Source organism: Nannobrachium achirus (assembly GCF_963921795.1).
Source record: "Nannobrachium achirus genome assembly, chromosome: 4".
Classification (NCBI taxonomy): Eukaryota; Metazoa; Chordata; class Actinopteri; order Myctophiformes; family Myctophidae; genus Nannobrachium; species Nannobrachium achirus.
Window position 1 is genome coordinate 23,843,330 of NC_137813.1, and position 25,316 is coordinate 23,868,645.

Genomic DNA, 25,316 nt, shown 5'->3' on the forward strand with positions numbered 1-25,316 from the left:
GCACTTTCAATTTCTGAATACCTCTTTTCAACATCTTTGTACTGTTTGTCCCTTGTTTATGTGATTCATTCTTTTGTATTCATTCTTTTGTATGTATTTATGTACATACTTTTCTGGGACTTTGTCTTTTACATGTGACTGTAAATAAAGTCTTAAGACTGTGGGTTTCACTTTTTGGTTTATGGTGTTAAATAAAAGCAGGCATTTATACTGAGAAGTTGAACTCATTGAATTGTTTAATTGGCTGTGAATTAAATGACATTGTTAATATCCATATGATAATATTCTGTTTTTCACAACATTTTGCATAAACCTTGGCCTTAAGGATAGGGTAAGACGTGATTTTCCTTTTTAGCTATATTCTGATCGTACTCATTGATAGTAAATAGTCTCCAGCTCTATCAGGAAATGCATTTTCACGTTCCAATCAGGAAAGCAACCTCATGCAGGATAAACACTCCAGATTGGCTGAAATGTGGCAACCCGCCTGAGGGTACGGTCACAGGAATAATCTAGCCTACCTATGAGACTGTACCCTGAGAATGTATTTTTTGTTTAAGAAGTGCTGGAGAGACAGTTACTGAACAGATGATAGCAATGATTACCATCAGAATAGTGCAACCTTTTAACTTTTTTTTAACCCAAAAATATATCTAATACAGGCTAAGCAAAATATTCTGCAGATTTGTATGGCTGCAGGGATTCCACAATCAAAATATGTAGGACCTACTGTATGTATATACAGGTACTGTGTGTGTGTGTGTGTAGCCTTTTCTCTTTTTGCACTGGCTGATTTGTCTGGTTTCTAGGTTAGATTGCCACACCCGTCTTCTCTCTTTGCCCTTGTTCTCATGTCATTACCATGAACTATCTGGGAGGGAAAGCATAATAAATAGGATCAAGATGCTAAGAAAAATATCTAATGTAAGCAGGTTGTTATTGGAACAAGGATGGCAGGAGCTTCATTTTAGTTCATTTTTGCTAAAACCGTATAGGCTCTGTTACAGAGATGTAGAAATATTGACTTGGTCAGATGAGTCATTCACCATATTCTACTCCAAGTGGGGAGTGCAAGACAGGCTTATATGGCTATGGCTATATATTTTGTTATCTTTGGATAAGATTTTGTCCACAATTCCAAGCTGAAATAACAATTCTTCTACATTCTAAATGATTTAACTTTTTAAATTTTGTAATGCAGATGTTTAACAATACTTTTATTCTTGGGAATATAAAATGAAACATTGTAACGTTGTAATGTTAATTTGGTTTAATTTCTAAGATCTATAAGGTCGTCCATTCATTGGTCAGCAACTCTTCATCATTTAGCTGGGGACCTCCTGGAACCCCCCTCAAGGGCCACTGGTGGTCCCCGGACCACCGGTTTGGAATCGGTGCTGTAGTGAAGCTGAAGCCAGCCAGGGCTCTCTCCAGCCTCCACGCTCACACACACTCAGACAGCAGTACTGAGCAGCACTGAGAGCGAGGAGGAGACGGACACACACACACACACACACACACACACACACACACACACACACACACACATACTGTCTGGAGTATAAGCCCTTTCTCAAGATGTGAAGGAGGAGAACACTGTGTGCCACCATACGAAATAAAAAACTTTTTTTTTTAAATGCCATATGCACATTGCAAAACAGTTTTTCTTTTTCATTTTTGCATTTGTGACTGAGCAAGTGTGTATCTATCAACGATTATTATGGCAGTTCTTCTGTTCACATCCGGGCTACAATGCCTCCTTGACTCCATTATTGTCTAAAAACGGGGGGAAGAGGTTGAATAAACCTTGTATTATTTTTTTAAATGAGATATTTTTGCTAGCGCACATAACGGTCGAGGCTGGAACGGAGAGGGAGATGTCTAATCAAGGGGTTCGGCGGAACGGTCCGGTGAAGCTGCGTTTAACAGGTACGTTTTTAGCTGAATTTAAATCCCCCACCACCCACCCCCCCAATATGTTGTTTACCCACACACACAACTAGAGCAGGCTGTCATTAATAATACTTGGTCGCATGAGCGTGTCGCTCTAAATATATTTTTGCGTCATTTTCGTGTGAAGAAATAGTCGACGCGACGCACGTCGACACTTTTTCCACATGAAAGTACGTATTTTTCTTTGTAGAGCGAACGAGACGTTCGTGTATGAAATGAGCATCAAGTCGGCTCGGTGTATTTAATGGAATGGATCCGTTGCCATGAAGTTGTAGCTTCAACCATAGGCAGTGGTGGGAAAAGTACTCAGATGTTTTACTTGAGTAAAAGTGTCAACTGTCTGCGATGTAGAAATACTCTGTTACAAATCTGGAATTCAAAGATCTGCTATTTTCAAATGGCCGAAATGTATATAAGATTTAATTGGTTAATGTGTGTTTTGTAATAATAATCAAAATCTACAAAGTAACTGTAACTAAAGTTTTCAAATTGTGGAGTAAAAGTAGTAAGTACAATATTTGCCTCTGAGATGTAGTGGAGTAGAAGTAAAGGTATTGGAAATTGGAAATACTCAAGTAAAGTTTAAAAAAAAAAGTCGTATTCTTAATTACAGTATTAAAGTAAATGTACTTGGTTACTTTACACCACTGACAATAGAGTGCACTATCTCGTATTTATTTCTGCAACATCACGTCTCATACACGCGAGACCCTTCGTTGTTCCCACGCTATTGTTGTTAAAACCTTTAAAATTACGACCCCGGGTACAAAAATAACCCCTATTATGTAGGTACACCAATGATGCTCTGGGAACTAGTCTCAGCCCTGCGTTTGACGCCACTGCCAGCATTAACACTGGTCCTGAAATGGCTGTTTAATGTGTTCCTTTGGCAGTTGTTTTGTTGTAACGTTGCTACCAGCCATAGAAAATTTGCCTTTTTTTGGTGATAATATTACATAAGTAGGCTATGTCTTTGCAAGAAGGCTGGTGTGAGTGAAATGTATGCATTCTGAACAACGATTCTGAATAGTAGTGCCTACTAACTAGGCTACTACTACGTTGTTAGGGAGCGACAACAAAGTTGTCTAGCTAACGTTAGCCTAGCGAGACAGCTTAATTCAGAAATTCACTGTTTCCCAAACAGTGGGTCGAGACCCATTTGTGGGTCACAGGCCAATTTTTATGGGTCACTACTCTAGTAAAAATCAAAAATGTCATACATAAGCATACATTATTTTCTCGAGCTAAAAAGGTTGGGAACCACTGGCCTAATAATTATTTGGTCAGTTGAGATGGACTCACTGATGGACAGTGAGATTTGTATTTATTTATTTATTTTTTCTCCAAGGATGAGAAATGTGTTTGTTGATTTAGTCTCGGGAAAGTCTTTTCTATTGTTGGATATTATTTGGTTCTACGTTCCATAAATACCTGTACTTTAGGAAGAGAGACGAAACTATGATCAGTATGCCTTTCTTGTATGTTCTACAGGCCTAATTGGACCTGCATGTAAATGTAACGAAGTTGAACTATCCAACGTTATGCTGGGGGCCTCCTGGAACCCCTTCAAGGACATTTGGTGGTCCCTCATGTTGACGACCGCTGGTCTAGCTCTCACTGGAGGCAGCAACTGCCACTCAGCAGTAATTAATGAATCATAACAGCCTGCTATTCAGGCGAGTAAGTTACTGGCATGGATGTAGTTGGCTCTTTCACTGTAATTCTTGTAAAATGGTGTATAACTGGTGGGGAATATTGTAGTAGCAGTGGCAATTCATGCTGGAAAGTGCCCTGTCTGCTTCTGCCAGTAATGAGCATTTCACACCAGTGCTGTCTCATGCACAGACTATACTCTTCACGTTAAGGCTTATTACACATAATTTGTTGCAAATGTGAGGTCAGTGTAACAACAGTGCTGTCTGCAGCTGTGATATGGACGTAGCTCTCTCTTCCCCTCTCTCTCTATCTGCCTGTCCCTGCCTCTGTCTGTGTTGCTTTCTCTTTCTCTGCCTTGGCTCACTTGTTTGGTTTGTACCGTTTCAACACAAACAGAGAGACGTTTACATGAGAGGACATTGTTTTGACTGGGAGAGCGGGGATGACAGCTGCCGTGTTTGATGTGCTTCCAGGATCAGGGCAGACGCGAATTCCAGGCCGTTCTATTCACCAGGAAGAGCCAAATTAAATATTTAAGCTAGTACTGTTTCTGATAGCAATAAGTAGAGGGAAGGAGGGAGCTTGGCAGGGAAATTGGGACCCATTTCATATGACAGAGATGCAAGATAGACAGGCTGAGTAGCCCAGTAAGCCAGTGGTTCTCATGTCAAGGGCCCCTAAAATGATATGTATTTTGACGTGGACCCCCATCTGATATCAGTGTATTTCAAATGGGCCTTTTGACTCGGAGGCTTTCAGCTATCAGGAAGTAACCAAAAATACACAGGGAAGACATATTTGCTTATTATAACCACACCTGGGGGTATTGGAGTAATGTTAAATCCATAGACACATACAAAACAGAAAAAGTACAAAATTATGGCACCACCTCTTTAAGTTCCATCCATCCATCCATCCATCCATCCATCTTCAACCGCTTATCCGGAATCGGGTCGCGGGGTAACAGTTCCAACTGAGACCTCCAGATTTAAGTTAGCATATTCTTTTCTTCCTCTTTTTTTTCAAATACAAGCTCACACTGTGTGCATTTTGAGCTTGGCTTTTTGTGAATAGCTTTTTTTTGTGAATTGAGCTCAGCTATTTGTGAATAGCCTAAGTATAAAATAGAGTTCAAATGGTTAAACTGATTTTGATGCTATATTAACTAACTATATTAGCTGGGGACCCCTTGGAACCCCCCTAAGGATGACCTCTGGGGGTCCCCAGACCCCACTTTGAGAACCAGTAATCTAAGCTGTTTTCCACAGTTGGTTTGTAAATCAAGTTTGTGCTCACAACATGACAAGAAAGTTTGTTTTGAGACATTGATTTATATTCCTAAGAAAATTAAATAGTCTGCCATATAAGCATGAAGAGATTGTGGACAGACAGGGCTGCACAGCTTTGAAATTTAAATCCAACTAATCGTGCCAGATCATTGGAGTATCATTTGTTATTGTCAACACCCTCCTCAAGTTTGTCTGGTTCCTAAAACCTGTGAGAACACACTTTAGAATGATAAGCGATGATAAGATGGGATAAGCGACCGTCAGGTCCCATACACAAACTTTAGAAGGCAATGGTAGCCAATCAGGAGGGAATATGGGAAATGGGACAGATCCATGTTGATGACATGACTTTAGAGATACTGTGTACCGCTTTGTGTGATTTTAGGGCAAGATCTGTAGGAGCAGTGTCCAAACATGTGTTTTGCAAGAATCAGCCTCATGGTGGCGGTAGAAGAGGGCCATGATGTGAGAAATGAGGGGTGGAGGTTGTGGTTTGGCAACAAGGGAGTGTGTGTGCAAAGTTTGGCATGGATAGGGGCAACGGTGGCAGAGATATGAGTAGGGCAAAAGTGTGACGTGACGTGTGACGGACAGACAGACTGACAGCCGGTGGAGGTTTTGATAGTAACTGCGACCTGACAGTCGCAAACAAATGACTTTGTCTCTGACTAGAATCACTAGATGGTTTATGTTCAAGGTTTAAGAAATCACATACTATGTTCTCCTGGAAGAATGCTAAGAACGCGAGTCCACTGTGAAAAATGGCTAGAGCGGGATCTCTTTATGGTTTTCAGGGAGAGTGACACAATGCAGGCCCCCAGACCTAGTAACATCATTCTTGCTGAAAAGCCTATAGGAATGAGTTTCCACTGATATACTGAATATTTGCCCAGCTTGCTATACTCTTGGTACTTCCTGCCCCTGTCTTCTACACATCTGTCTGTTAGGCAGTCAGCTGAACGGAATACATTTTTATGTAGGTGGGGTGGGAATTATGTAATGTTGTGCCATGTCATCCATATGCTAGCTTGAAGTTGCTTCTGGCCCATAGTAGAGTGGAATGCAGACCTCTGAGCTGGAGAGGAAGTATAGGAAAGCAGTCGTCTGGTGGTAAAGCCCGAGTGCTCAATTTTAGCTGAAAGCGGCTCGTATATTCACTTTACACTGTCATTAGGCATTTCATTGTTTATCTCCAGCAGCTGTGTGTGTGTGTGTGTGTACTAGGTCTATGCTATTAGATTGTGATGTGGAGAGTAATGGGCCCAGAGAGTGTCATTGCTACATTGTAACAGCTTGTTGTTATGTGTCGACTAGACCATTTTGACACATTGCTGTTGATGAGTTTGTTTTATGCAAAGTCCTGAATGATGAGCAGTTACATTCGACCAGTCTGTTTGCACTTGAGGAGCCTCTCCTTTGCTGACAAACCCCCCATATCCATTTGAACCAGATGTTGCAGATGTTTGCCAGTATTTAAACTGGAAAAATATGGCAAGCAAGCCTCTAAAACTAACACTCTGGGTGAGAATTGCCCCTTGACTACACAGGACAGGTTTCCATTAAAGTCTACAGCTGATCACTCCTAAATTACGTGACACACAACAAAGCTAATGGCTTAACACATGATCTAGTGAGTCATAAATTAGACAATTAAGACATGGCTCATTGCTTTATTATACGATCAGCCTTAAATTCTGTTATGAAGACATGGCTCATGGCATGCTGTGGCCTTTCCAATTGGTCATAAATTCATTGAGACACAGCCGATGCTAAATCACAGAGTGCCTTCCCAGATGATCAGAATAAAGACTGTGGAAAGGACAATTTGTCCCTCGATTTTGACACGAGCCCGTGCAGAGAATTGAAATCAGACTTGATTCTTTAAAAAAATATATAAACAGTAACACATAACAAGTGAGTAATGCAGAGTAACCGATGAGCTGACTTTGAACCATTTAAGCAGAAAATGTCGATTAAAAGTCTTGTTTGACTTCTGCTAGAATTCTGTTGAAGTTACCGTATACCCCCCTTCCTTTTCTATCCTAAGCATAAAACGTTTATTTTTTTGATTTGTTTAGCATATGGTTTGCTCATCTGAATTCTTTGGCCTGATTCAGACTCAAGAAGAGAGCTATCTCAGTGGGATTCCCTCGATTTCCCTATTAGCATTCCCATCTCTTCCTCACTCTCTCTCTGAGTCACTCCTGTTCTTTCCGACTGTATGCCTATTCCCCATCGGTCCAAAGAATATTTCACCCCCACCCTTGCTAAGTGAGCTGCCTTTTTGGTTCTGTCTCTATTTCTCTGTCTTTGTCTTTGCCATTCTCTCCTATTTCTCTTTGTCTCTTTATCTCTATGAATAGTTACAGGTCTTCCCCTGTAAGAAAGATCAGCCGCCATTGTAAATGTCATTTGACAACGCTGCAGCAGGTTTCTCTTGCTGAAGAGTCAATGCTGTCATTTTTGATTAAGCTGTTGCTAGTGTGCCCACTCCTTTGCTACTTAGAAGATGGACTGCTGAATTGTCTTTAAATCGTATTGAGAAAAAAATAAATGCTGCTATTTGTTCCATTTGCTTCATACCCGTGTGTGTGTGTGTGTGTGTGTGTGTGTGTGTGTGTGTGTGTGTGTGTGTGTGTGTGTGTGTGTGTGTGTGTGTGTGTGTGTGTGTGTGTGTGTGTGTGTGTGTGTGTGTGTGTGTGTGTGTGTGTGTGTGTGTGTGTGTGTGTGTGTGCGTGTGTGTGTGTGTGTGTGTGCGCGTGTATATATGACACAATGTGACATAGCTCTGTTTACACAATGCTGTACCCCCTCCAACTATATATGTTCTCCATTTTCAGCTGTTTTTATTATATTGTGACACTTGCTTTGGCAATGTAAACCTATGTTTTCTCATGCCAATAAAGCTCCTTTGAATTGAATTGAAGGGATACAGACGCTGTCTCCATGGCCAAAGAGACTCGTTTTTAAAGACGCAACAACAAGCTGTGGAGTTTAAACGTCTGCCCACTGTACAGAAATGCTTGGTTCTTTTCTGTTTAGCATGTTCCTCCTACCTACACACACACACACACACACACACACACATACACACACACACAGACACTTGGCCTGTCTTTAGTCTACAGATGAGGGTCTTTCAGTGTTGGATCATGGAAGAAACCCCCACAGCTGGGCAGAGACAGAGGCTGTACCCAGAGACCTGATGATCAAGAGAGGTTTTAATGTGGTCTGAGCCTGCGCATGGTGCATTCATGTGGCCTCAGTCTGAGCCCCCTTTTTTTTCCTTTACAGAGTGCCTGTATGGAAGTGATTTGGGCTCATCTGGGTGTTCAGACAGGATACATTGTAAATTCACAATGATTAGCTACATGTGGGGAACCGTTGACTCAACTCCACTGCTTGGTGCGCAGACATCGCAACATTTTCACATTCTGCTGCATAGAGAAGGTGAAAACAAACTGATAGCAAAGAGAAAAGTGGGGGTGTGGTGGGAGGGTTGAAAGAAAGGGCAACATAACGAGCATTATTGCACATCATTTGTAAATGTTTTCCTTCCTCCCCACCGAGGGCCTCTCTGAATTATTTTGAAATTGTTCCGTCAATTAATTGACTGACTATGGGCCTGCTCCGCTGTTGGTTCAGCTGCTCTCTTCAACGAGGACAAAGGCTTCTGCGGTCGCTCTGCCCTCAAACCGCTGCCAGCAACAGCTCACAAGAGACCAGATGTAGCCGAGGGGGAGAGGAAGCTCTCCTCCGATGCGAACATGTCTAAATGTCACCCCTGACAGGTGAAGAGCAGAACAGTCCGGTCCAGAACCCCTCGGGCCATGCCCTTGTTTCTCCTCCTTAAGAGGTGCCCCTGGAATAACAAATGGAAGGTTTGCGGTCATGTTACTCAGTGGGACTCAAGGTCTCGCATGTTAGATTGTGAGATTCAATTAAGATTCAAGTTAATTTTCACATCACAGAGTTGATGAAATTCTTTGTTGGACAAGTGCCCGTCAATTTGCAGTTTCAAGAAGGGGTAAATAGACAAAGATAGAAACAAGAAAAACAGGTTAGTCTAATAATTAGGTGCATGGATAAACAAATACTTCTAAAAAGCAATTGACTATATGAAATTAGACAATTAAATGGAAGAAGATATAGAAACGGTCTTTTGTGTCTTGTGCAGGTGAGACCCATTACTGTATTATAACAAGAGTGTCATGTTTGATTATCGGGTGGCAAGGTCGGCTTCTTCCTGCCAAGTTAGAGCAGGGAGGATGATTAATAGCTTTTTTACATGCACTGTCAGTCAATAACACAAACGAAAGCCTCTGTGTAACTAGTGCCGAAACAAAGAACATAATCCAGCGCTAGCTTCCTATACTTGTGAAGAGCGCCCCACCAAGCCAGGGGCAATGTGGAGGAATTGGGCATCAGTCTCCACGCTGGTGGGTGAGTACTTTACCTGTTAGCCACCTGGACACACCCTTGTTTTTCTTACGGTCATTATCATTACATTCAGACTTTTTAAATAGGGGATAGAAAGAATACAGGCAAACAGGACAGCCCGTAACAAAGGATATACGGTACATCCCTTTCATGGGTGATTCATGGCATGTGTGTCTGTGTTTGGTAGCTCCTTGAGCCACTGGGAAAGCCCTAATCCCCATATGTTATATCTGTGTGCTAGAGCAGTGGTTCTCAACCTGTGGGTCGGGGTCCCCAAATGATTTTGGGGGGTCCCCAGAAGATTAACTTAATGCAACATTGTTTTCTCACTCGACAGTAAACAAACCAACATAAAGTTTAAGTGTATAGAGGGTATCTGCACACTTCTAAAGTGACATTGAAGGACTTTTTAATGACTCTAAAATGACAAATTAAACATTGGCCAAATTGACAAACATTAGAGGCAGAAATTGTGAAGGCATTTGAGGCATTTTGTTCAAAACGGAGCACTCCTGCAAACTTTGGAAGCCAATCTTGGCCAATCACAATGGAATATGAAAAATCTAAAAGACCTGTTTCGTTTAATGATTAGAAATACTGTGTAATGATTTGCGTGATGTTTGGACAATCTGTAGACTCTCTGTCAAAACAATTGTTTTGCTAAAATTGCTTGTACTGTATATTTATTTACAAGCATCTGCTTGTATATTTCCACTCTTCAATTGAATGCGGTCAATCCAGATTCCTAGACTGTTCTAATTAGTTTGGTGTGATCAGTCACAGTGACTCATGAGTTTACATCTGGATCGAGTGTCTGCCTGTGACATGCCTGTATTTTAAACAAAACTCCTACCTCGCCTTCCATTAGTGCGAGCTTGTGCTGGTCGTATGCCTCTGTTGCAATGGCCACAGACAGTGAGAGAGGAGAGAGAGAGGGAGATGGAAAGAGAGAGAGAGAAAAGACTGCTCTACTCTTGCCTAGAAGTGCTAATCCTCCTGGGTGGCTGGGGAAAAGGCTTCTTCAAAGTCTTGATGCGTTAACCTGGCTGTGGCAGTTAATGGGTCAGAATTGGATTAGTGGACGCCTGTGAGGGGAGGCAAGGGAGAGGTGCTCCAGCAAGAGCTAATATGACTTGTGTACGTATTACCTGAACATTCCTCCTTTTCCCTGTCGCCTTTTCGTCTTTGTCTGTAATATTTCACTCATTTCTCCAGTGCCCATTTTGAAGTTAGACACTTCACTCTGTATATTAAAACAGTTTGTATATCTGGGACTTGACATGGGGAAGTGATATTGCAATATGTCCCAAATATGTCCCAAAACAATATTTAACAAGCGATTTCTTGATATTGTAGTTTCAAAGTCAACAACTCAAGACCTTATACTTGCTGGTTGCACACTGCTGCGTTTGTTCGTTGTGTTTTGGAAATCCGAAATCCGCAAAAAAAAAGAAAAAAGAAAAAAAAACGTTTTTCAGGCCAAGGGGAGAGAGAGAGAGAGATAGCGAGGCACCCAGTGGAGACAGTTGCGAAAATAGGAAAACATCAACCCTGGTCCGAAAAAACCCCCGAAATGGCCGGCAGTGTGCAAACGTGATTGACATAACGTGGTCGTTAGGTCGATTATTTTATTTACATGCCGAAATTCGCTCCTATATTCGGCTGAAAAGACACAGCAGTGTGCAAAGACCTTTATGATGAATATTGAAACTAGCTGATCTACAAAGCTCATTGAGTTCAGAGAGGCTCACTCCAGTCTCAGGTATAGTTGGGGAGATCAATCCTCGTTCTGCCACGGCCCTCCTCCTCTGGCCTCTGTGTTGTTTAGTCTGACATCAGTGCCCGCCCCACACACACACTCCCCACTCTCCCTCCATCAGCTACACAACAGAACCCCCATTCTTCTGTCATTACACTGGACATTGTTCCTCTTGAGCCGAGACCTACAGGTGCTGCGGTTTTGGGTGGTGGTGGTGGTTTAGGGGTAGTCAAGCAGTGCAAGGCCAGCCCCCCCCCCCCCCCCCCTCTTCTTGTCACATTCCAGTTTTTGATATGTGATCTCAGCCGCAGCATATTTCCCCCTCTTTTTCCCCTCCTTCTTTAGTGCCGTCTGTGATTGTTGTTTTCTTTCAGCGAGCCGGCGGTGGTGCTCCAGGTGAGTTGGCTCAGCGTGTTTGTACAAAAGTCTTATTAGCTCTGCTAGACATCCACACACGCACAAGAGCTGTTTGGTTTTCCTAGAAATGGGAGGTGCAGAGGGAACAGCCCAGAGAGTCCCTCCATCGCAGCCTGATGAAGATAAGTGGAAACCTGAGCTGGATTCTTGGATGTGCTAGCTCGGCTATAAACCTGGCTGGACATGGTTTTGATACAATTAACTCCCTTGCGCTAACCTCCAGCAGATGGGGAGGGGAAGGGTGGGGTGCTGGGGGGGGGGGGGGGGGGGGGTTGATTGGTGTGAAAGCCCCAAGATGCCAGCAGCTGACTTCAGACGTCTGTCCGTGCCTCAGCCTGACGTCCAGCCCCTTCGGTCCTCTAGGAGACGGGATCAGAGGGGAGATGTTTATATTCACACTGGATCACATTTCAAATGGCATCTCTGTCAAACTTGAACAAATATGCACATGGATTCCTGTAAGAAGGGGGCACTCTGGCTGCATGCGAGCCAAGAGGCAAACGGCCACATTTCAACACTTTTTTTCTCCTCCTCCCCAATGTTCTGGTTCTCAACGCAGAAAAATCCCAGATATGCCCATAGTTACCCTCAATTTTCTTTTCGCCCTAGTCTCCCTTGAGTTTGGCCATTTTGGTGTGCAAATGAAACTCCCCTCCACATAGAGCACTATGAGTATGCAGGGCCAAATAATGACTGGCTGCAGTTGGCTTGATGATTCATGTGTTTGGGCTCACCGGTGGAGGCCACAGAAACTCCCAGCCAGCCATGTTGAAAATGTTCAGGGATGTGAGCCTAATGTTTACTCTCCCAGTAAAGGCTTACCCTTTCATTATGAGAGAAACACTTTGATGTGCTTGTTTACTGTACTGGGATTATGGCAAACGGTGATGATTTCCACTATCTGACTCAGCAGTGGGATTTCCACCGTTGACTCCACTCTGGAGTTAAGCGCAGGAGCTCGTCTTAAGGCATAAAACACATGACTTGGTCTATGTTCGGCCAAAGTATTTGTGTCTCAGCGGTTTGGCAGCACTTGGATTAAGCATTGCAGCAAAGGTCAAAACAAGGGGTGCTTGGTGGCTCAGACAGTTAGTGCACACTGCACAGGCCATGTGATCCTTTTGAGCGTGAGGACCTGGGTTCAAGTCTTGAATGTCTCCTCTCTCTCTGCCCTTGGTTTCCTGTTTCTCTACACTGACCTATCTCAAATAAAACATAAAAATGCCACACACTAAAGTCCAAATGAAAGCCACCTCCATTGGCATCGGCAGGCTCTTGATGATTTCATTGAAGCAGCTTGGCTATTTGGGACAGACATGACATATGGCTCATAGACACGTGTCGCACACTTTAAAGATGACTTCCAACACCTAATAAAAGCTGTTAATGGCACACACCTGCACTCTATGCCATTTGCTCACAATGTGAATCACGGAACCCCAATGGCATCTCAATGATGACGCATGGACTAGCTCATGTCAGCTATTATTGATGATTACGTGTGTGTGTGTGTGTGTGTGCGTGTGTGCGTGCGTGCGTGCGTGCGTGCACAGTGCACACCTATCATGCATCTGAAAGTATAGAGGAGCTGTACCAGAAAGAAAAGTGACCACATGGCTTATAAATGCATGGTTGCAGACAAGAAAACATGTGTCTATAGCATGCGTGTCGAATGTAGATGAATGGGTGTGGGTTGAGATGTACTCAGCGCCAATCTATGGGGCGGCCATAGCTGAGTGGGTAGAGAGTCCGCCTGGGAAACAGAATCTATGTGTCGAAGTGTGCCTGAGCAAGACACTCAACTGCTCCCAGTACACTCTATTAAATAGTTCTCACTGTTTTTAATATGTGTCTTTTCTGCTAATGCAAATGATTAGTCTTGGGGCAGAAAAGATCTCAACATATTCTAACATTTTAAATGGCTTAAAGGTCTGTCTTGCTGGCTTGGAGCCGGGAATGGAATACGAGTGAGGAGTGGGCCACCTTTGGTAAGCAGGATGGGTAAATGCAGATGACAAATTATATGCAAACATACAGTGACCAAAAGGAGGGTATTATGTTTTTTATAGATGAGTTAAAGCCTTTTCTGCCTTTATTGATCGATTTTCAGTGAAGATTGACAGGAAAGAGGGAGAGAGACGGGGAGAGACACAGCAGAGGTTGTCAGGAACAGGACTCGAAACCATGACACGTTGTCAGGCTACATTGAGCCTAGCTGGCCGGACCGCTCCCTAGGCCAGCGATCTGGGCCAAAGGAAAGTTGTAGTAGTCGTAGTTGTAGTTGTGTTATTCTAATGGTTGTTTTGCCAAAGAGAATGGTGGAAAATACCGTATTCATAAAAGAACCAGATTTGAGATTAAATACAAATATTAGGGGCAGGCAATTGCTTTCCCCTGGGACCCTAAATAATGCCCCTGATTTTGTGCATTGTGTAGTTAACCTTAAATAGCAGGTGCAAAACACTGTGAGCTTGTTGATCTGTTATCTTTGATGTCTGACATGGGCACAACTAAGGACACAACAATGTGTTACTACGCTCATGTTCCTCTTAACATCTTCTAAGGCACTGTTGAATGACTTTAAAATGACTGTTGTTTTAATTCTCAGCTCAACACATCAATGTGCTTGGCTGGGAATGAAGATGAGGAGGAGTGAAGTGGGGTGCAAAATGGTAGTAATGATGTAACGTTGCTCCCAGATGGAGTTGTGAAATCATTCTAAGAATCTGAAACCCTGTTGGAAAAGAAGTGGAGAAAGAAGAAAAAGACTGGTCTGGGCCTGGGGGGGGGGTGGATATAGCGCAGCAGCAGAGATCCAGGCAGGGTAACGGCAGCCCTGGTTGGACTTCTGTTAAACAGGTTAGTGCCCCAGCCCCTCTCACTGCATCTCAGCCCAGGCCGCCCTCCACTCTCCTCTGCGCGCCTCCATTACATCAGTGAGAGCAGAGAAGCCAAGGAGCTTAGAGGGAAAGCTGTGTGGCTCTCTCCAAACAGCCCATGTCCCAGCCAACAGCGGTGCGAGCCTGCAGAAGCCCTGCACTCGGCTCTGCTAACTGTTTTGACTTCTCAGCTAAGCAGTGGCGGTAGCAGTGGTCATGGTGCTGTTGAAGACTACTCTCCCTGGATGACTCTGTTAGGCACATTGTATTGCGCACAGTGGAAAGAGCGAATGATGTGCGGTTGCAGGGGTGCCATTATGTACGGGTTCCCTCTATTAGATGCCTAGAATAGTCTGGGTTGACTCCCTATTATGTAATTATTACAGCCTAGGCTGTATCACGAGAGGGAAAAGGTGACGTAAGACGGATGAAATGTTCTCACAGTAAGAATGACGTCAACCCATTTCCTTTAATGCATGTGTGTGTTCCCATCACACCTCGACATATTTTCGCAGTGGGGTGCTCAGCCGCTGCAGCTCACTCACTCGGCTCAATGCAACACTTATGCATCTTTTGTATCCATCTTGTTTCTCTTGTTTGTTGAGGAGGTACAATGAATATGCGTCTTTGCAGTGTTACCAGGCCCTGGCTGGCGCCACATCACTCTACAAAGCACCAACTTAATCCATGTGTAAAATGGCACCTGGCCTGACAGGTTCTTTGCGTCTCGAGACCCTTCTCAGAGCCAGTGTTTCCAGAGCTCTATCATCACCATAGCACACGGGTGTTGAGTGTGATGTCCGGTGATGTATGGCTTCTCTTAGTCACGACTGACACTCGCTAGAGTCTCGGACCGTCATCCCATTTACGGTTTGTGGCTACAGGGGTGGGCAAAGGTATGTTCTGTGTCTTATCTCTTCCTTTATCCCCAGGTGCCGCGCTTCGCTTTACAGATTTGCACACTGCACAACAATGTGTGACAGATGCCCCTCCCCTCCCAATTACTTTCAGTTTATGTGCGTAATAAGAGTCCCTGGAGAGTCGATATGGATGTGTTTTGCTCTGTGGATCATCACATTTTCCTGCCAGTTTCCCTTCCCTGATCACGCAGCCACCAGTATCATCCTAATATCTCTATTATGTCCCCAGCTACTAGGGCTGTAATCTAGCCCTGTTTTAGGGATTCGAACTTCGGGGGGATTTTCGGAACGAACCATCGAACCTTCGATGGTTCGTTCAATTGAATAAAAACCGAACGTTCGGACGTTCGAACCATCGAACGTACTGTACCTTTAAACAGTGTAGGAAACTAGGAAATGTTTTAAATGCGCTGTTTTATCCATTGAAAACGCGTGGATGCGTGGCCGCATTAACACCTAGGCTAACACTTGGAAAATCCAACCCAATCGGAGAAAATGTCGCACAGTTTGTTGACGAACAGGCTCAATGTATAGCGGAGTTGCACGGATGATGATGATTAGACTTGGTGACTGCATCGGAGCTCGTCGCGTTCGGGCTAAACTGGTCTCGATGTAACAACCCCATACATCGCATTGATTATAGATCCTTTAGGGGGTTGCAATGAAATCCATCTTTGCTCATGCTTAGGAGAAAGGGATGTTTAATCTTTGGGTGCGTGGATGGCTGGGTGTTCGCTGTTCAAAGCACACACGTCTCTCTGAGCTGCTCTCACTCACTGTCAACAAGCGTGTGTCAGCGAGGCTGATTCGCCACCCGGTTCGCGGCCCCAAATAGGAGCGCAATTGGAGCGGAGGACGGTCCTTGATCGCTCCAAGCTGTTCTGGTGCATTTTATAACTACTATAACGGTCACCATTAACTGTTAGTGTTTACCGGTAGGCCTAACTTATTTCGTATCTGGCTATCTCTACTACTGTGATATTCTGAATAGGCCAATCACATTCTGATAATTATTTTTCGTGTAAAAAAAGAAAAGAAAAAAAAGAAAAAAAACCTGAACCCATTAATTTCGAACTTCGATTGCCAACGTAACGAACGAACGTTCGAACCTCCGAAGGTTCGCTTGCAGCCCTACCAGCTACAGGCCTTATCAAATTAACATATTTACATGTATGTGGATTTGTAAGATGTTTAGAAAATGTATACAAAAATACATGCCATCACTGGAAATCTTCCCTGTGCCTACCAATCACTTTGCCCACACACTTTGACCACATTTCCACAGTCTGCCTTTACCCTGAGAAGACTTGGACAGAGTCAGAGTTTGCTGAAATTCTACCCTGTGCCTCCACACTACAGAGTCTAACTATACACAGTCTGGGGCTACAGTTGTGGTGTAGCCAGGTCTTTCAAAAATAAGTCAGTTTTGATAGCATCAGGGTAGAGCTTGCTGCGTGCACTTGTGGAGAGGGTAGTCTGGTCCAACGGCAACTATGTCCTGCTTCAGCCCATAAAGCTTCAGGGGGATAGAGTTAAACATCAGGGAGACAGGGATGGTATTGCAATACAACCCCTAACTCGCACTGAAATTCTATATCAGTCAGAACATGGAAATCGATATGAGCTTTGTGATTGACTGTAAAGCTGTCTAGCTAACTCCAAAATGTAAACATTTTAGGAAATGAAAAAACGAAATATAGCCCTGAAACATGAGTGTCAGGCGACAGACGTTTGATCCATGGCTAGCGAACTCATTTCTTGTCACATTGCTTTCCTCAGAAAACACTACATAGTAGATTTTAGAAATACAATTAGTTGTTTTCACAACATTATCATTGCTAAACATTAAGTTTGCTAAATGTTTACACTGCATAGTTACTCTTAACAGACTACATGGTAAAAAAAAACTGCCTTTTTAAGGTGTGTGCTCTATGTGGATCCAATGGAGTTAGGAGGTGCTTTTTAATACTTTTAATTTGTTCAATATTTTTTTAACCAACACACAGACTTAAATGGTGTTCAATAGCGTTGATTTATGGAAAAAAATCAGGTTTCTGCTCGACAGCGACAATGTGTTATTGCTAAATTGCAACCCCACCAACATAGTATGTCACCAATGTCAATACTGATTAGTTTGTTTGTAACCATTTCCTGAGACCTGTCTGTTATTTCTTTCCTGCGTCTACCTGAACGACTACTTCACCGTTCCTGAGTGAAGTCGCCATGGAGTTTTTTGTCGAAGATTAGCCTTGCTGTAAATGTCTTCTCTGATGACAGGGTTTTGATAACCCAGCCGTCGCTGGGGCAGATTGCTATGGTAGGAGTCTGCTCCGGGTCAGAGATTGATCATGTCAAGGAAGATGGCTCCATTAGCATCTTTTGTATCCAAAAGAGGAGACCATAGATAAATACATCCACCAGCACCGCCATGAGAACAAGCTCACCCCCCCCTCTCTCGTTAGTTGTCTCCCTCCCTTTTAGGGATTTTAAAGTCCCACAGAGAGTGGAAAGGGGAAGAGGAAGCCTTTGTTTACAGAAGAACAATGCTGCGAATGAGAGCGCTCGGCCCTGCGCCCAGAGTCAAAATAGGGCCAGTCAGGCAGGCAGGCAGGCAGGGGAAAGGGTGGGTGATGGGGGGGGGGGGGGGAGAGGCAAGTTCCCTGAAGATGTGTCAGATCGTCTGGTGGGATTGGCCCAGGGCACTGGACTTGGAGAAACAGGTGGACAGGAAGGGACATATACAGGGCCAACCAGAGCTCACAAGCATGGAGGATTGTGTAGTTTCACACTAGTCACCAATGTGCACATCTCCCTACATACACACACACACGCACGCGCGCGGCTGCACGCGCACACACTCTCTCTTCTGTGTGTTAATTTTTATCTGAGAGTTTACAAATGGAACCAAATTCACCTGTAACTCTTAAGAGTTTATACTGTAGATGACTGTAGGTCCATTTAGTGTCTTTTATATACTCTCAAGACAAGAGTCAAGGTGATTTTAAGGTGTAGGCATTGAATCCAGACTTGACTTTTGCCAGGGCTGGGAATGGTAAGAGTTTTACTGGACAGTCTGTATTCCCACACCCCCGCTTCCTCCTTCACGTTCTGGACTGCAGAGGGATGGTTAACCACAGCAGTGTGAACCCCTATTCTCTCCCCACGGCACTCTGGCCTTTCCCATGTTCCTTTGCGGTATCGCTGACTGTATGCGTAAGAGAGAGAGAGAGAAAGAGAGAGAGAGAGAGTGCACAGTACAATCTGTACGCGTGAGACAGGGAGACAGTAAAATCCTCTGTGTTAATTTATTTCACTCTTGAAGAATTAAAGGAGTAGTTCACCCCCAAAATGACTTTTTTTCTATTGATTACTCACACCATGGAGACCTGAGTTCGATTTATTTTTTAGTTTTTTGTCGCATTCCTAAGACAAAAAAATGATTATAGTAAACTTACCCTGACGGTTTCCCCATCCAGTGCCATGCATTTACTGTAGGTCCCCATCCAGGGCCATGCATTTGGGTTCCCATCCGGAATCAATGGGGGTGAATTTACTATAATCAAATTTTTGTCTTAGGAATGCGACAAATACAAAAAGATATTATTGAACTCAAGTCTCTATGGCATGAGTAATCATTAGAAAAAAAGGGGGTGAACTACTCCTTTAAATTAACTCCCAAGGATTTTACTGTGTGACTGTTGAGGGTGTTTTCCCTTCTCTCCCTCCTTCTGCATCAGTTCACAAGAAAAGACGCGGGATCCGGCCAACCCCCCCACCCCCCGCTCCATTTTGTTTTGACCGGCGATTGTTGCCATGGTGATATGTCTTTTGAGCGTGTCACATGACCTCTGGCTCCCCAGGTGTTTGGCTTGAGTCTGATGGGGAGGGAGGGCTCATTGATTCCCCCAGAGCACACTGGGCTTCTTTGTGCGCTGCGCTTCACTGTGAGAAGAACCTCAGCCCTCCACCACAGGTGGAGCGTTAACTCTCAACCCCAAGGTCCCTCTATCTCCCTGCCTCACAAACCACTTGGATCAGGGGTCTTCAACGTTTTCAGGCCAAGGACCCCTTAGTTGAGAGAGAGATGAAGCGGGGACCCCCACAACCTTTTCATAGATTCCACATAGTTTCATCGTTTGACAGCGAAATCATCAGTGTATTTTGGATTCATGTCAATTTGTGTTTTCAGATATTTAACCACTTGAACTGTCAATACTTAACTTGACATTTCACTCTGTACTTAGTTTGCTTTTTTTCCCCTCTACACCAAACGTCTTTGCCGAAAATAACCGATCTACTATCTTTGGCTAAAGTTCTCAGAATATGGACGCTAGGATTCAAGTGGTTACTAATATAAAAAAGGAGAAAAAAGTTTTTATCGCACAAAGATTTGGAGGACTCCCTGTAGTAACTCTTAGGAACCCCAAGGGGTCCCGGACCCCCTGTTGAAGACGCCTGACTTAGATCAGTTGATTTTTATTAAAAGGACTGTGTGTTTCTGTTAATTGTTGATGATTATCATAGTTTATTGAAACAATATTGATACAACCCATATTGACCGTCGTTTCGGCATTCTCTCTATTTTGTACGTTCTCAACTCAACTTTATTGCCTCATGTCACAATGCGTAAAATAAGTGGGTGGAATCACTGTTTCAAGAAAGGAGGTAAGAATGGAGAAAGAAAGAAACTGATAAAGAGTTAAAATATACATAAGGTCCGTGGTTATAAATGTAATGAGGCAGTTAAAAATAGCAGTAGATATAACAATATGTACATAAGGTACATGGTTTAAATGAAAATGTCTTTAAATTAACACACCTGATCGTGTATAAAAGTGGTAGTGACGGCAACAGGCAGGAACTGGTGTGTTGAATTCTGAGCTGTAGTCCATGAACAGCATTCATACACATCATCCAAGTGAAAGAGCGTGTGTGAAGAGCCATTTGTAAGTTCATTCTCAATGGATTTGATTGACTACATGCAAATTGCCACGGGTACTGCTAGGCTGGTCGCATGGAACATAGCTAGTAGTCTCAGACCAACCTCCAAAGAATGTATTGACAGTAGCGTGATACCTTGGTCACCGGCACAATGGTGGACATCCTGAGGCCTGCGGGTCCCACAGCCTGGGAGAGAGAAAGGTTGTAGTGAAGATAATCCACAAACACTCCAGCCAGCTGGTCCACACATGCTTTGAGGATGCGGCCTGGGATGCTGTCAGGGCCCGCCGCCCTGACAGCAACAGTGTTCACCTGTTTGAAGGCCCTGCATATGTCAGCCCCCTGGTTGATTAGTGGGCTAATCCTCCTTTTCAGCTTGACCCGTTGTCATTTTGAATCAATGAAAATGTCCTGTTGGTCGAGTCTCGTTATAAACAGCCTTCACTACCAAATGAATCGCCCGTTTAAGCTTGACTGGTTATCATTTTGAATCAATGAAAGTTACATTGTGTGATTCAACGTGTGAGCTTTCTAATACTGGGCAACTGCAAGTCAAAAGCCTACCGACCCCGAGGCACTGTGTGTCTACTCTGTTTGCGGTCAGTGAGAAGTTACAGGCACATACAGGCACCCAGCTGGTTTATTCTTTGTTATGGTGGTGTCACGTGGCAAACCAGGGCTAATATACAAGTCCACAACGCGTTGCCACAACGGCTCGCCGTACATTTAATTTTTGATTTTGATTATTGGTATTGGTCACTGTCAGTCATTGTATATTCAAGTTATTTGTCATGTCTAATCTGCCCTGTGCAATGTTTGAGTTGAGGACTGTTGAGTGAGTTGAGACTGTAGATGGACAGTAAGCGATGCTACGTCTTTCTAAAAGAGATGTTAAAGAACTAATGCCCTCCTTTTTCTCTTCCTTTTTCCTTATACTACGGTATATTCAAAATAACGGCACTCGCTACAAAAGTCAGCCGTCCTCTGCTTTAAAAGGTTTTTGTCATTTATCAGCGGAAGGGAGATGGGAAGGGTTTTTTCTTTTTCCTGTGCGGACAGGCCGATGATGGAGCAGAGGTACTCTGTTATCAGCCGCGCTTCTAGCAGTGATGTACAGCAGTTCCACTTGTCATTACTCATGGTGTCGCCGTCACCCATACTTAATTCAACTGATGGTTTACAGACACTGTAGGCACGGCCTGGTACTGGAAAAAAACTATATCCCTGTCACATACCACTCTGAGGGCAAACTTTATGCCTGCATTAGAAAGCTACCTCTGAGGGTGCATTTGATTGACAGGCAGCACCAATGCCCTGCTTTAAATGTCAATACTTGTCACTCCTCGCCTGGCGGGAATATCTTGGTGAGGCCTCATCCCCCCCCCCACACAGACACACACCCAGGGGCGTCACAAGGGGGGGGGGGGGGGACTGAGTTACTAGGGCCCAAGGTCGTGGGGCCTGTAATTATTTTATACTTTAGCTATTGAAAAATAGCAGATATACAAGCTCACAGCGCAGCACCGAGTGGCGCGCTGCAAGCTTGTACCCAGGGCCCAGAATCTGGTGCGACACCACTGCACACACCCACCATCGGTGAGCGCTGCAGCTCTTGGCTTTGCGACTGGAATGAGAAACACAGACAACACAGAGGGTCCCTTCTCTCCCTCTCTTTCTCGTCTTGCCTCGATACCACCGTTGCTATGACGACAAGAGGATTTAAGATGAGCCGAGATGCAGTGGAGGTTACGCCATGTTTTCCGGAGTGTGTATTTGTATTTGTGTGCGCATGGAGAGAGAGGTGTATTTGTATTTGTGTGCAGAGAAAAAGAGAGAGACTTTCTCCAAAGAAGAGGTGCTAGGAAGGGAAGGGAGGGGGGGAGTGGGTGGCCTGGTGAGAAATGTTTGGAAAATGAGTTTGTGCCATGGTGGTTTTAATGACATGTTTATTGTGGGCGCAGGGTGATATTTTCCCTCTGTACAGGAATAATGATGAGCTGGATTCCATTTGTAGTGTCACTTGAAGTTCTTTTTATAGAGCTCAACTCTCTGTTCCGCTGCCGGCCTTTCTGTCTTTTCCTCCTCCTATCGAAGCCCCTCACCCCTTATTTGCTTTGGCAAGCCTCAAGCATCATTCGCCTGGGCTAGGAATTGCCACTCCCTGAATACATCTTTTAGGTTGTAAACGTGGAAAAGAAATGATGTGATTCTAACCATCTGAAATAAGGGGGTTTTACGTTTGTGCTGTTTCCCAGGATTTAATATCGGAGCTTGTGTGTGTGTGTGTGTGTGTGTGTGTGGCTGCGTATGTACCTTTCCCTATACCGTGTACCAGGACACTACAGCGAGCGCATATATTTGTCAACGTGCGAGCTTGAGAAAGCACGTCCACGGCGGCTAATAAAAAGCAGATTTACGATGCCGCCCTGTAGGTGCAAGCTCACCCGTTTCCGTTTTCTTGGGGAAGGCTCTTTTCATCGGGGCCGCTTTCCCCCACATCCCCCGTAAATTCGGGGGAGCTCCGTGCACTGGCAAGAACATGGGGGACGGTCTCTTGACTTGCTGTTGCATCAGGAAGGAAGTTTAACGACACCTTCCATATGCTGGATCAATTAAGTGATGGTATATATATATATATATATATATATATATTTATATACAGTATTTATTTTATATACAGTGTATGTACAGTATATATATATATATATATATATATATATAGTGTGTGCCAACATTTCCAAAAGGGGCGTCAACATTTGTCGCTCGGCAGCGGCGGCCATCTTTTGGGACAAAAACTAGTAGTACAGACCAGAGACAGTGTAAACAGTGACTCTTCCGTGTACATTTTATCCACATTTACTTACTAACAATGGTGCAGACTTGCTCCGTTCATAAGTGCCATAACATAAGTGCAACTCGAAGGAATTCGATGGACAACGTTCGTTTTTTCTGCTCTCCAGCATGGAAGAAAAGTCGCGGAGCTCAATGGAGAGTTAACCAGTTAAAGGTGATACACCATGCATTTAAAAAGTATTTATGTCATATTGTTTATGTCCCAAAAACGTTTTTCAAAAGGTTTGAGGCTAAATTACCACTCCTGAATAGAGAGCCTCTCTCATTTTTGAATGGCTCTCAGAGCATTTCAGCTGCAGTACCACCTTTGGCCTGAACTGCGCCACCCCCCCCCCCCCCCCCAAAAAAAAATCTTTTTGAAAAAAAAAAATCTTTTGAAAAAAAAATCTTTTCGTCACAATCGGCAGTAAATCTGAACAGCCTGTTTTGAGAACCCGTGGGATACTTTTAACCTTCACCTTCTCAAAACCAGAGAAAGACACAACGGTCAGAAATGGGTATTTGTGAGGATAGAAGGTGCTAGTGGGACCCCAAAAAAAGGTTTTAAAATAGGAAAAGTGAAATTTCATGGTGTATCACCTTTAACCAAGAGACGTTGCATGGCTATTGGATCTCGAATAATCGTTCTTGAATCTTGAAACAGTGTCATTCATATAATTCATATGCGTTATCATAGAAAATGACATTATACTCTTGTGTAATCCTACTACTGTACCAATATGTGACAAATACAATACATATTTATAGGCTATACCCACTTACATTAGGAAATGATAGAAAATTACTACAGTTCTGAATGCCTTTATTTGTACAGTACAACAAAAAGAAAAGTATAAGTGTCAAATACAGTTGACAATTTAAATAAATAAAGCGAAGTCAACTAATAATACTGTACATTCTCAACTGTATTGAGCAGCTAACAGTCGGAGCTACAATTGTGGAGATTATCACATTACCAGTGGTATAAAGTAACTACTGTAGAACGGAGTGACATGCAGCAAAGGTCGTACGGATCGGGAATCGAACCAGCGACGCCGCCAGGCATCCATGCCTATGTGGCAATGCCTAAGTGGTATGCGCCCGGACCAGTAGGCCAGCGGGCGCCCCCAGAAGAGAACACTTTAAACCCACACCAGGCTTAATCGTTACATTAGAAACACTAGTCGTTGTGTTGTCTCAGAGGAACGGGGGCAAACTGTTGCACAGCATACCATGAAACAGTCAGACATGTCACACTGGCCAAAAACAAAGGTAGCACACTGACACCCCTCCCTGCCCCAAACCACCACTCCTTCTAGAAATAGACTTCCCCTTCAGTCCACTCAGACTGCCCCATGGGGGGGTCATGCCGCAGTGTGTGTGAGACTTTGTGTTGTCTGGCAAGTTCCTTTCAGGCCACCACATTTGTGTGTGTGTGCGTGTGTGCGTGTGTGTGTGTGTGTGTGTGCGTATGAGAATGTGCGTATGAGAATGTGTGTGCATGCTTGCATCTATGTCTGTCCATCACAACGAGACGCCTGCTGGGACTCGCATCCTTTTCCGACCACCAAGTTCCCCTTCCTGGCGTCCGATGGCGCTGACATCTGGCCTGGTCGGTCATCTTGAGCACCTTATTTTTGGTGCATGATGTTGCTTTTCTGCGTAGAAATGATTTGGCAGCAGCCGGCAGTATTGGGTCCAGTGAAGTTTCTATGGTAGGTCTGTTCAAGAATATTTCCAAAATGAGCACCCTTAGTCCATGCAGAGCCAGAAATCGGCAACCTGAAGCAGTCGCCCTCAAGCTTCCCGGGTCATCACTGTCACTTTTCATGATGACTGTTTGTGTTTTGCTCCAGTGACAAGCAGCAGACCGTTGTCTGACAGCGCTGTCACTGTGTAATGAGGGTTGTGTTCTGATGGTTGGCTTCCAGCGCGTCCTGATTGACGCCCTCGCACTCCACTCCCCCTTCCTCCCCCTGTGCCGTCTGTGGTCTCCGAATCACGAGTGGCCTCCGAGCAGCCATTGTCTCCGCCGTCTGGGCCATTCCGGCGGTTTGGTCTCCGCTTTCTGTTTTTGGGCTGTAATTCTGCCCCTTGTATATTTTCATATGGAGCCTATATAGGCCTAATTGCAGTGTTGGCTTGAGGCTTGTGCGCGGACTCGCAGGAGGGTCTGCAGGGCTTCTCGGTCAGTCCACACAGGATCTTATATCAGCCTGACCAGGGGTGT

General features: G+C 44.1%; 1 protein-coding gene across 1 annotated transcript in view; it reads left to right on the forward strand.

Moving 5' to 3' along the window:
* The first annotated feature begins 1,537 nt into the window (after positions 1 to 1,537).
* Positions 1,538 to 25,316, forward strand: part of LOC308284493 (E3 ubiquitin-protein ligase SMURF2) — an 85,575-nt gene continuing 61,796 nt past the window's right edge. Inside the window, exon 1 of the mRNA XM_080725113.1 lies at positions 1,538 to 1,929. Coding sequence (XP_080581239.1) covers positions 1,644 to 1,929 — 286 coding nt within the window. The 5' untranslated portion in view covers positions 1,538 to 1,643. The remainder of the gene's footprint in view (positions 1,930 to 25,316) is intronic.